This window comes from Pinus tabuliformis, chromosome 2_2 (assembly GCF_031772625.1).
Source record: "Pinus tabuliformis cultivar Carrire ecotype Pingquan chromosome 2_2, CPIR1, whole genome shotgun sequence".
NCBI lineage: Eukaryota > Viridiplantae > Streptophyta > Pinopsida > Pinales > Pinaceae > Pinus > Pinus tabuliformis.
Window position 1 is genome coordinate 767,105,402 of NC_142300.1, and position 12,163 is coordinate 767,117,564.

A 12,163-nucleotide genomic window follows, 5' to 3' on the forward strand; every position below is an offset into this window, starting at 1 on the left:
CTAATATAAAAAATACTTACAAGTAGTCAAATTCAAATAAATAGAACTATAGCCAGTCAAATTAGGCCAGATATATTTACCAGTCTATTCGGTTGAACCATTTTTCCAAGTTAAAAAATTTATAAAATTGCTAATATATATATCATATAAAAAATACTGATCAAATTCAAATAAGTGCTATTATAGCTAGTCAAATTAGGCTAAACATATTTACCGAATTACCAGTCTATCTAGCCATTAATACGCTGGCAGTAAATGCCCACAACAGGATAAAGCAAATGCTTCAATCTTATGTAGATATATAGGATATATACTACCCAGTGTAAGTGCTATTATATCTAGTCAAATAAGGCTAGACATCTTTACCAAATTACCAGTCTATTTAGCCATTAATACGCTGGCAGTAAATGCCCACAACAGGATAAAGCAAATGCTTCAATCTTATGTAGATATATAAGATATATACCACCCAGTGTATTTATGGCCGAGGAATTAATTGGACGGTTAAAAGCGGATGGGATTTAAAAAAAAAAAAGCCATGTTTGAACAGTATTTTTAATAGTGGAAATGAATTCATAAAATACTTAAAATTGTAAAGTTTAACAATTATAAGATTTATAAAAACTTTAACCGATTTTATCATATATAACCCGAATTTCCATGGCAATTCTTTAACAGATTTTATCTAACTATAAACAGAATTTCCATGGCTACTCCTCCGTCTCGTTAGACTACGCGCTCGTAAATATTGGTGGCCGTCAAATTCCAGGCCTAACCATTCCTCTTCTTTGTACATATTCGGTGCACCTGCCCAACATCTCATAAATTCAGAGCTATCACTCGGCCGTAACATGTTTTTTGCTCCGAGATATATTGAGGCGGCCGTATACTTTTGATCTGACCTGATAGGTTGAAGTGTCCCAGTGCTTGTTTTCTTTAGAGCTATTCTGGCCATATGCCCTCTTGTCTGCGGCAATTTTCTTCTAATAGACCACAGCCTTCAATAATTTTCTGAAGTGTAGCTCCATGTATTTTTTCTCCATTGAAGCATCTCCATGCCGATTTGGTGTGAGATCCTGTTGCTGTTCATGCCTGCTATTTTTTGCGTGTATAGGATTAATCTCCTCCTTACTTCTAACGGCTAAAGGCCTGCCTCTGCCGCTCTCTGCTCAAGAGAGCGCTGTAGCTGAAGCACAAGGGCTTCTGAAAGATGCTAAAGGGGAAGAGATGTTTGAGTGGTTGAAGTCGGTAAGGAGGAGAATTCACAGAAATCCGGAGCTCATGTTTGAGGAATTCAATACGAGCAAACTAATAAGAGATGAGCTGGATGCAATGGGAGTGCATTTCGAATGGCCCTTTGCACAGACGGGTGTGGTTGCCACCATCGGATCGGGCACTGCCCCAGTAGTTGCACTTCGTGCCGACATGGATGCCCTCCCATTGCAGGTACGAGGGGAGTTGATATGGATATGGACTTTTATTTTTTAATTACAACCTTCATTCATGGCTCAAAATTTCACAGATGTATATATTAATTATTAACCTCTTTTTTTCTCTTCACACTATGCTTCATTCACGGTCAACGTTTTGCAGTCATCACTTTCATTGTTTCTGCATGCATTGCATTTAATAGAAAAGCTTAAACATATTTGCATGTTAGGTTTTCAACTTAGGTAACATCCAGGCTTGCGAATTCCTGCTACTTTATTTTGGGAAGCGTTATTTTCCAAATTTCCCCAGAGAATTACTAGCATACCCAAGAACATGAATTGAGTCAGCCTAATACATACCTCTCCCCCAAAATCCACGCTGCTCTGGGCCATCTAGGCGCACAGTGCCATTCCCATATTGTATCTCCGGATGCAAGTCATGGCTGCCTCAAAGGATCTAGCAGTGATTCAGGGGCAAAGAGAGAACATGCAGGAGGAAGAATTCGTCTGATGACAGAATATAATTGGTGAAGACGATGGATGAGGCACAGCAACGATGATCGCAACGCAGATGGATTTTGTAATAGTTATTGCTTTTGCATGGCAAGATTCAGTAGAATTCCTCTTTACATCTCAAGTTTTTGTAAAATCCTCGTTGTGGGAGAATGTATGCAATCAATGATCGCTCAACGGTGCTGCATTGATTAGTGTATACTAGAATACATACCATCCAATCTAAAAAAAAATTGCCAATGATTTCTTAAATGCCCCAAGCCTGATGGTGCTCAAAGTGATTGAAAGGGAGAACGGAGGAGGAAGAGAAATTGGTGGATTTCTTCCATGACCCTCTTTAGAATTTGTGGGAATTTCAATGTTTATTTGCAAGATGATTTTCTTGGCTCAAGGCTATTGAAGGAGGAGGGAGGATTGGATATTGAGGATATTGTGCTAGGGCTGCTAAACCATAGCTGTTATGAATAATTGGTTAACTATGGCCTAGCCCTAAAGACTTTTTCTCCTCAATCTGCATGCTCTCCTAGCAAGATTGCAGAAGGGGTGCCAAAAAACTGTAGTTGAAGAAGTATAGTTATGGTTGAAAATGATGGTATAGAGCATACATGTGAATTGGAGGGAAAGAACAGCATTTTAAATGTGAATGGTCCATTGACTGACAATAGGATTGATAGGTGTAAGGATGGATGATCTCACCTTGGTAGGGATCAATGTGCCTGGTTGAGGGGTTTAATGAAGGAGTGGTTAATATCATATAGGGGCCTTTGTTATAAGTGATGATGAAGGTTCAAAGGTTGGGGTCAACATCTCCAAGTAATGTTCATTGTCACTTTTTACCTATCTCTAATTGAGAACTGAACAAAGCTTGGATAGAGCGTGCTTTGTCATTGTTTAGTGTAGATTCTTGGTATGGTGATGAGGTTTATTTGCGAGGCCTTTCGATTCAAGAGATAGTAGGACTTTGGTTGAGATGTATCAATGGCTTTATCTACCTTATCCATGCGTAATTGACCCATTTAGTGTATTTACTTTATTTGGCTATTTTGGTTAAGATCTACCTAGTCAATCCCTTAGGGCTAGTGCCCAAACCGTAAAGGGCATGTGTGTGTATATGCACTCCTCTCGAAGGATATCTCTTCTATACAACTCCTCTCTTGGAGTTCTTGTGCTTGGTTATTATAACATCCCTTTTTAAATCCCTACATTTTTGTAATATGTAATTGAGATCTATAATGTTGGAATGACCAAAATGGATATTGCCAATTTTAAATTGGTGTAATATATTAAAGCTGAAGAATATAGTAGCCAACACAGATCTCGATGTGTAGGAGAGAAACTTCACTAAGAGAGAGTTTCTAGTGGGATTGGAGAAACTTCCTATCTAATTGAATTAATTGGCTAGACCCTTGATGTGGTAGCTGAACTACCCAAAATGACAATAATTATGGAAGAATGAGGAATTTCGTACCAAACTACCCTAAGGTATGGGCTACGTGCCCCCCTTTTTTGGAGACTTTTGGTGCCCACGTAACCCAAGGGACTTGAATTTTTGGTGGTGGGTAGCATGTGTATGGAAAAGTAGCTAATCCTAAAGGCAAGGAGAGAGAAATCAATGCGCATAGCGGAATAGTAGAGACGGAAGAGCAATAGATTTTGAAGGCAAGGGGAGAGAGTTTGTGTTGTGGAATGAAGAAATTAGAGTGTAGAAGACTAAACGGATAAACAACGTAGACATAAAGAAGAATAGAGAGGGGTGAGATGAGAGGAGAGCCCTGAATCTTGTATGTGAAGGAGAGTGGCCTTCACATCCTCTGAAGTGAACTTTGTAGCAATGTTTTAAAAATCGGACTCGGGCTCAGAACCTGCCGAGGGTCAACTTTGACTCGGACTTTGACTCGATATTGACTCAGACTAGTTGATTCTAATGACTCGATCTTTGTAAAAAGTACATTAAATATTTAATTTTAATGAAAAATCATATTTTTAAAGATTTTCATTCATGTTTCCAAACTCAAAGCATTAGAATAATAGAGAGAAGACAACACTTGATCAAAGCATGCTCATGAATATATCTATTATATCAAAATGGCACCGAGTGCACTGTCCAATACATGTAATATATAGAGATTAGAACAAAAACACATAACCAATGCTGCTCCAAAAACCAACTCCTCAATGTTAGTCCAAAGATCGCCCAAGAACCTCCTTAATGCTGCTCCAATAACCAACTCCAACTGCTCACAAACTCCTCACAATTGCTCACATAAATGTAATGTGATAGTTGTGAGGAAATATGTGGGGGTTGGGTCACCTTTATAGGCATGGGAGAAGGATAGAGGGCCTAGGAAATAGTTTAAATGAAAAAATAATTGATTTCAAGTCCGCCCAACCCACCTTTTTTCCCCGCTGTCGAGACTGACCGGTTTAAGTCGGGCTCGGTCGGCCCGACCAATTCATTACCGAACCGAATGAATTGGTGACCAACTTAACCGGTTCGGTAATGGGCTGGCCGCCAAACCGGATAATTGACCTAGTCTGTCTGGGCAAGGGTATGGCTCGATCAACCAAGCCGATTCCGAGTCAGACCGACCTAGTTTTAAAACTATGCTTTGTAAAACCCTGTGTGAAGTTTCCCCTAAGGCATCAGATTTGGCTCAGGGGTGGTCAATTGCAAGAAACCTATAGCATAGTTGTGCATATGGTTGGGTGGAGAGTGGCACTCCCTTCTTCAATTTCCAATCTATCTAAGTGATTCAGATAAGTGTGAACTTATTTCCTGTTAATGAAATGAATTGATGTTGTCTTTAATGTTGGACTACTGTGAATGTGGCAATGATAAGCGGGATGTCATTGTGATGTTTACTAAATATGCAAGAATAACGAGCTAAGTATGTTAACTAATGCTTCTTTCATGAATGGATGCCGTATGACAAGGTAACCTTCCACTTATGTTAAATAGGTGCTACTTGTTCAAGCAATGGAATGTTATACTTGGCTACAATAATTGTATTAGTTCAGAAGTGTCATGACTAGATTATTCTGCATATTTGTAAGGATATAGCTAGGAATTGCTTGTCATGGCCCCTTGAATAAGTATAAGTAATAGTTTGAATATTGTATGTGAATCAGAGTATGGTAGGATGATGAGCTAGATCAAGGTGTAATTATGCTTAGTCATTAGCTATTGTCTCTTATAAGGATAAATCTTGTATATATTGATACTTTTTAATAATGGCCCCTATAGTAGTCTTAAAGTATTGCATGGTGAGAAGTGTTGAAAGTTCCTCTCTATTTAGAACCTTGTTCCTTCTAGAGATAATTTTGGATATTGGCTTCTTCGTGTGCAAGTGTTAGAATTGGCAGTGTGGAGAAGTGGTAGTGCTAAAGCAGCGAGAAGACAAGGCCATTGTGGGTTTATACTAGAGCAATAACGAGGCCATGATAATGATGCTCAAAGACAAGTTGAGGAGCATTAGGATGTCAAAGTCAGATTTCGTGGTGACTTAACCTCACCAAATTTACCTAAGTAAGGGATGAGATGACAAGAGTGGCCAAGACTACCCCAAACTTTGAGTTGGTGTGCTTAGCCTTGATGGGCTTCACCAAATCCCGGGGGACTTTTATCAACAGGGTTGTGGCTAGGGAGAAGCTCGCAATTTGGGAGTGATTGTGGAGTGCTTTCGTCCAAGAGGAGATCTAGAGGGTCTCATGCCAAGACCGAAGATGAAGAAAATTTTTCCCTGGCTGGTAAAGGGGGCAAATTGAAGTGCAAGAAGGGTGGTGAGTTAAGCTCCAAGGGAGAGAAGAAGGACCTCAACAAAATTAAATGTTTCTCATGCCATCAGCTAGGGCATTATGCTACTAAATGCCCTAATTGGAAGAAGGGTTCCAAGAAGTACTAGGCCGCAGCCTTTGTAGGGATTGATGAGTTCTCAGCCAAATTTGAGAGGGAGTTTCCATCATTGCTTGTATGGCGAGTTCTATTGGTACCTGTGTTTGGTACATTGATAATGGAGCGTCCTGTCACATGATGGAAAATAAGGAATTCTTCTACAAATTGACAAAGAAAGACATGAAGTTTCACATTGAGCTAGGAGATGATGGGAGGTATCACGCTGAAGGGCTTGGTACAGTCAAATTTGAGAGGGAGTTGAGAAAACCCTTATAGCTCAGAGATGTTCTTTATGTTCCAGACCTCACAAAAAGCCTCATTTTAGTTCCAACACTTGAAGATAAAGGGCATGAAGGAACCTTTAGAGAGGGAAAAGTTTACATCCAACCCCATAATTCAAAAGTTGCCAAGCAGATTGGGTTTGAGCAAAAGAACTTTTTCAAATTACAGTTTGAGATAGCCACAACGCTTATGAGCAGAGGTGGATGTGACTCAAGGCGAGAGTTGGGTGAGTTGTTGTAGAAATTTCTCATTTCCCACCCCGGTTTTCAGTTTCTTCTTATTTCTCCCATATAGTTAAATGCCCTTTCCCATAACCATACATTTAACAAGCTGAAAAAATAAATTTGCTGAAAACACAAATTCTGGAAATTTTACAGAACGCTGGAAATTGCAGAAATAAAAATCAGCAGTAATAAACAGCCATTAAAACACATTTTAACACTGAGATTTTTGGTCAATGTGACCCTGGAAAAACCCCCTACAACTCTTGGGGAAAACCAGTTTGAGAGCTCTTCTTTATTTTTGGAAAATGCCTTTTTACAGTAAGAGAAATGTTCAACAAAAATCAGCAAACAGACTTTTACAACTTATCTCAGCCTTGTTGAAACTTAGCCTTGCTGATACTCTGCTGCTGATACACCGCTGCTGATACACCGCTGCTGTTGCTGATACACTGCTGCTGATACACCGCTGCTGTTGCTGATACACCGCTGCTGTTGCTGATACACAGCTGCTGATACACCGCTGCTGTTGCTGATACACCGCTGCTGTTGCTGATACACCGCTGCTGATACTCCGCAGCTGTTGCTGATACACCGCTGCTGATACTCCGCAGCTGTTACACCGCCCAGAAATCTCCCTTGCTCTCTTGCTCTCCTTCTCTCAATCTGCTCATGAAAGAATTGAATCGAATGTGATCTTTTCCTCCTTTTCCTCCCTTAATATAACTCCAAATGACTTTTGGGTGACCCAAGTGACTTTTGGGTGATCTCTAAATCCAATGGCTGAAATAGATTTAGATCAATGGCTGAGATTAAATGCTCATTTAAATCTCACTTTTTATTTTTTAATTCACCCCACTTTAATAAAGACCCACTTAGTCATTTATTTTCAAAGTCACTTTTCCTTTGTAATTTTTCATTGACTTTATAAAAGTCACTTTAAAATTAGACTTAGTAACTTTATCACTTAAAGTCACTTTTAAACTAGATTTAACTTTATAAAATTATAAAGTCACTTTAGGAGAAAAATTAAATTCTTTTGGACACTTTTCCCTAGGCCAAAGATCAAAGCCTAAGGGAACCACTTGTCCTCCGGTACCAAATTTCAACACTCCCTCTTACCGAGGAAGGTGTTCCTCACCACACCCATCTTGTCTCTGAAGTAGACATGCTTGCCACGTGGTAAGGCTTTGGTAAGAATATTTGCAACCTGCTCATCAGTGGAAATATACTCAAGCTTCACAGCTCCCTTCTGAACATAGTCTCTGATGAAATGATATCTGATCCCGATATGTTTTGACCTGTCATGAAATACTGGATTCTCTGTGAGTTTAATGCAACTCTGATTATCACAGTAAATCACTGAAGGTCTCAACGGATGACCAAATAAGCCAAAAAACATCTTGCGAAGCCAGATAGCCTCACAACTAGCTAGACTGGCTGCCATATACTCTGCTTCCGCTGAACTCAGTGCTACTGACTGCTGCTTCCGTCTGAACCATGACACTACTGCTGAACCCAACCCAAAACAGCACCCTGAAGTGCTCTTCCTATCAGAAGCACAACCTGCCCAATCAGAATCAGTGTATCCTGCCAATCTCACTCCATCTCCCTGCCTGTAGTCCAGACCATAATCCACTGTCCCCTGCAAGTACCGCAAAATGTGTTTTGCAGCCACCCAGTGAACCTTCCTAGGCTCACACATAAACTGACTCATCGTGTTGACTGCAAAACAGATATCTGGTCTAGTGTTGACCAAATACATCAAGGAACCAATCAGCTGCCTGTACAATGTGGGATCCACCAACTCGGAATCCGAAGCATGAAGCTTCTTTTAGTTGGTGATCATCGGTGTTGACATGGGTCTACAATCCTCCATGTGGAATCTGCTAAGGATGTCCACAATATACTTCCCCTGCCTTAGGAAGAAATGCCCCTCCTCCTGCCACACCTCCAAACCCAAAAAGTAATGCATCAAGCCGATGTCCTTCATCTCAAACTCCGTCGCAAGATCTCTCTTGCAGTGCTCTATGAGTCTCTCTGCACCTGTAATGATCAAGTCATCCACATACAGCACCAGAATGAGAGGCTCCTCACCAATCACAATAAAGTAAAGGTTCGGATCTGCCTCACTCTTTGTGAAACCCATCCCCTGCAAATATGTATCTATCCTGGAGTACCAAGCTCTGGGAGCTTGCTTCAGGCCATAAAGGGCCTTCTTCAGTCTGCACAAATGGGACTCCTTCCCATGCACCTCAAAGCCCTGTGGCTGCTCAATGTACACCTCCTCCTGTATGACACCATTGAGAAATGCGGTCTTCACATCCATCTGGTGGATCTTCCAACCCATCTCTGCTGCTATCGATATAATGGAGCGGATCGAAGTATATCGAGCCACGGGAGCGAAGGTCTCTTCATAATCAACTCCCTCTACTTGGGAGAACCCTCTAGCCACAAACCTCGCTTTGAATTTGTCAATGCTGCCATCTGCAGCATGCTTTACCTTGTAAAGCCATCTGGAAGTAACCACGGATTTGCCCTCAGGCCTCGGCACCACCTCCCAAACATCATTCTTCATGATAGAAGAATACTCCTCCTGCATGGCCTCTCTCCAGACCTGCTGGCTAGCTGCCTCCTCATAGCTAGAAGGCTCAGAGTCAAGGATGCTGGTAACCATCGCCATATAGCTACAAAACCTCTCAGGTGGTCTACTCTCTTTGACCGGCCTCTTCGGCTCAGCAACAGATGTGGCATCTCTCAAGGTGTCCTGAAGCCACTTGGGCTTTCTCTTCCCTGAGCATGCTTCTTCCATGGGAGAATGAAACTCCTCCTCCTCATCACCATCAGTAGCCTGAACTCCTGACTGTCTGTCTGCTGTCCTCCTGCCTGCACCTGAACCTGTAGAAGCTGAGGCACTGTGTGAACTGTCCATCAATGGACTCCCTAGTGAATTGCTCTGTGAACTGCTCTGCATGCTGCCCGGAGCACCACCCCTCTGGCTCGGCGAGCCACTGCTCATTGACGGACCTGACATCCTCATAGATGTACCTCCGGATCCTCCTGATCCCTCCCCACTGGATCCCTGTGACTGACTCAACTGCTGCTGAGGGTCTGGCTGATCCAGATACTCTAACTCCTGTGACCTCCTAAAGGCCTTGTCCTCCTCGAACTTCACATCCTGTCTGACAACAACTCTCCTCTGTGCAGGAATGTAAATCCGAAAGGCCTTTGAGGTCTCACTGTACCCCACAAAGATACCCTTCTCTGCGGTGGGCTCTAGTTTGGTCCTCTTCTCCTTGGGTATATAGGAGTATGTAATGCATCCAAAGATATGAAGATGACCAATATCAGGCTTCTTCCCAGAGAAAGCCTCCTCCAGAGTCATGTGCCCCAAGGCACGATGCAAACTCCTGTTCTGCAAGTAAACAGCTGTGTTGCAGGCCTCTGCCCACAAGAACAATGGCAACCCCTGATCATGTAACATGGCTTTGGCAGCCCCTATGATGGATCTGTTCTTCCTCTCCGCAACGCCGTTCTGCTGGGGGTTGTAAGGAACAGTGAACTCCCTCCTAATGCCTGCCTCCGCACAATAGTCAACAAACTCTCCAAGGGTGTACTCTCCTCCATTGTCCGACCTCAGGGACTTGATCTTTCGACCTGTCTGAGTCTCCACAAGAGCTCTGAACTCCTGAAACCGCTTGAAGACCTCACTCTTGGTCTTCAAAAAATAAATCCAGGTCCTCCTGGAGTGATCATCGATGAATAAAACATAGTACTCATATCCACTCAAGGAAACATGAGACATCCGACCGCTCACATCGGAATGAATCAAATCAAGTATCCCCGTCGCTCTGCTGTCACTGCTGGGAAAAGGGGATTTGGCAAACTTGCCCATCGCACAACCTCTGCAAGTATCAAAGTGATCAGTACTGAAATCTGGCACACCTGTAGTGATCTCCCGCAATGTCCTCAAGGCTCCATGATACATATGTCCCATCCTGCGGTGCCAAATCTCACACAGCTCAGAACTGCTAGCTCTGCTGTCGATACTACTGCTCAATGCCAAAAGGGGCTGGAATGCAAACTTGTACACCTTTGCATGGCATACACCTATCACTCTAGCTGAATCAGCTGGAGTGCCCCTGGGATACATCAACACCTGTCCTCCCCTGAACAGTACCTCATATCCTCTGTCCTCCAAAGCTGAGACGGATATGAGGTTCTTCCTCATCCCTGGCACATAAAGAACCTCTGACACCTTCAAGGGAGGTTTGGACTCCCTCTGAAATGTCACTGTCCCCACCCCGACTGCTCTAACAACTCTGTCATCACCGAGTACTACCTCAATATCAGTGCCACTCTCTGAAAGCTCTGAGAAGTACTCACGGACTCCTGTCATATGACGTGAAGCCCCACTGTCCACATACCAGATACCTGAAGATGCTCTGCTAATCGAGGGAAAAGCATGCTCCCTCTGAACATGTGCGGCAGGTGATCCTGCACTAGAGGACTCACACGTAGTGAACGCAAACTCTCGGTCAAAACGACCAGCAAAGTCCTCAATCTCTGCTGAAGCTGCCACGTCCTGGTTCTTCCCCTTCTTCTTCTTCTTCTCCGGACACACAACTACACAGTGTCCCATCTTTTGACAATTCCAACACTTCACCTTGGAATAGTCCTTCTGTGTGTTCCCCTGTTTACCTTTACCTTTGCCTTTTCCCCTACCACTGCTTGTGGAAACCTGCTTCTTCCCTTTGCCTTTCTTGCCTCCTGCCACCAGTGCTACATCCTCATCCTGCTCAACTGGCTTAGCTGCCCCAATCTGACCTTTCCTGATCTCTGTCTGAATGCAATCATCCCAAAACCTCTCCCATGTGGGAAGGGTCTCATGTGCACAAACCCCATCAGCAAAGTTCAACCATGAACGGGGGAGGCCATTCACTGCAATCCGCACCAACTCAGTGGGTGGAATGGCCTCTCCAATCGCTGCCAACTCATCTCTCACATTAGTAATCTTTGTGAGATATCCAGCTGCACTATCATTACCCATCTTAATGTTCTTCAGCTTCTCCTTCAGGACCATCTTCCGGTTCTCATTGGTACTCTGGTAGAGATTGGACAATGCTGTCCACATCTCATGGGCATTGCTCTTTCCTCTCACATGAGGAATGCAATGGTCTTTGATTCCGTCTAGAATCAGCCTCTTACCCTTGTTGTTCTTTTTATTATAAGTAGCCAACTAAGTAGCATCAGTGGGCACAACAACAGGGTTCTGTGTGGTATGCACCATGATATCCCAGACTTCTGCCTCCTTAAAGATACTCTGCATTCTCTCATTCCAAACGCTGTAATTTATATGCCCATCCAGCCTATCCTCCACCCTCAATCCCAATGACATCCTGCTGTCCTAAAACTGAAAAATAGCACTGCTGTAGTAAAGATAAAGCTGCTGTTTATGAAAAATCAGCTTGCTGGAATTTTTTGAGTGAAAAATCAGCAACTGTAATTTTTCCTTTTGCTGTCCCAAACTGCCCTTCAGCACTCAAGCTCTGATACCATGTAGAAATTTCTCATTTCCCACCCTGGTTTTCAGTTTCTTCTTATTTCTCCCATATAGTTAAATGCCCTTTCCCATAACCATACATTTAACAAGCTGAAAAAATAAATTTGCTGAAAACACAAATTCTGGAAATTTTACAGAATGCTGGAAATTGCAGAAATAAAAATCAGCAGTAATAAACAGCCATTAAAACACATTTAAACACTGAGATTTTTGGTCAATGTGACCCTGGAAAAACCCCCTACAACTCTTGGGGAAAACCAGT

The 12,163-nt window shown here is 42.6% G+C and overlaps 1 protein-coding gene across 2 annotated transcripts in view; it reads left to right on the top strand.

The window, feature by feature from the left end:
- The first annotated feature begins 663 nt into the window (after positions 1-663).
- LOC149194947 (IAA-amino acid hydrolase ILR1-like 3) overlaps positions 664-12,163 on the top strand; it is a 147,765-nt gene continuing 136,265 nt past the window's right edge. For both annotated transcript variants that reach the window (XM_089405190.1, XM_089405191.1), the window contains exon 1: positions 664-1,446. In XM_089405190.1, the coding sequence (XP_089261316.1) occupies positions 1,027-1,446 (420 nt within the window). In that variant the 5' untranslated portion in view covers positions 664-1,026. The remainder of the gene's footprint in view (positions 1,447-12,163) is intronic.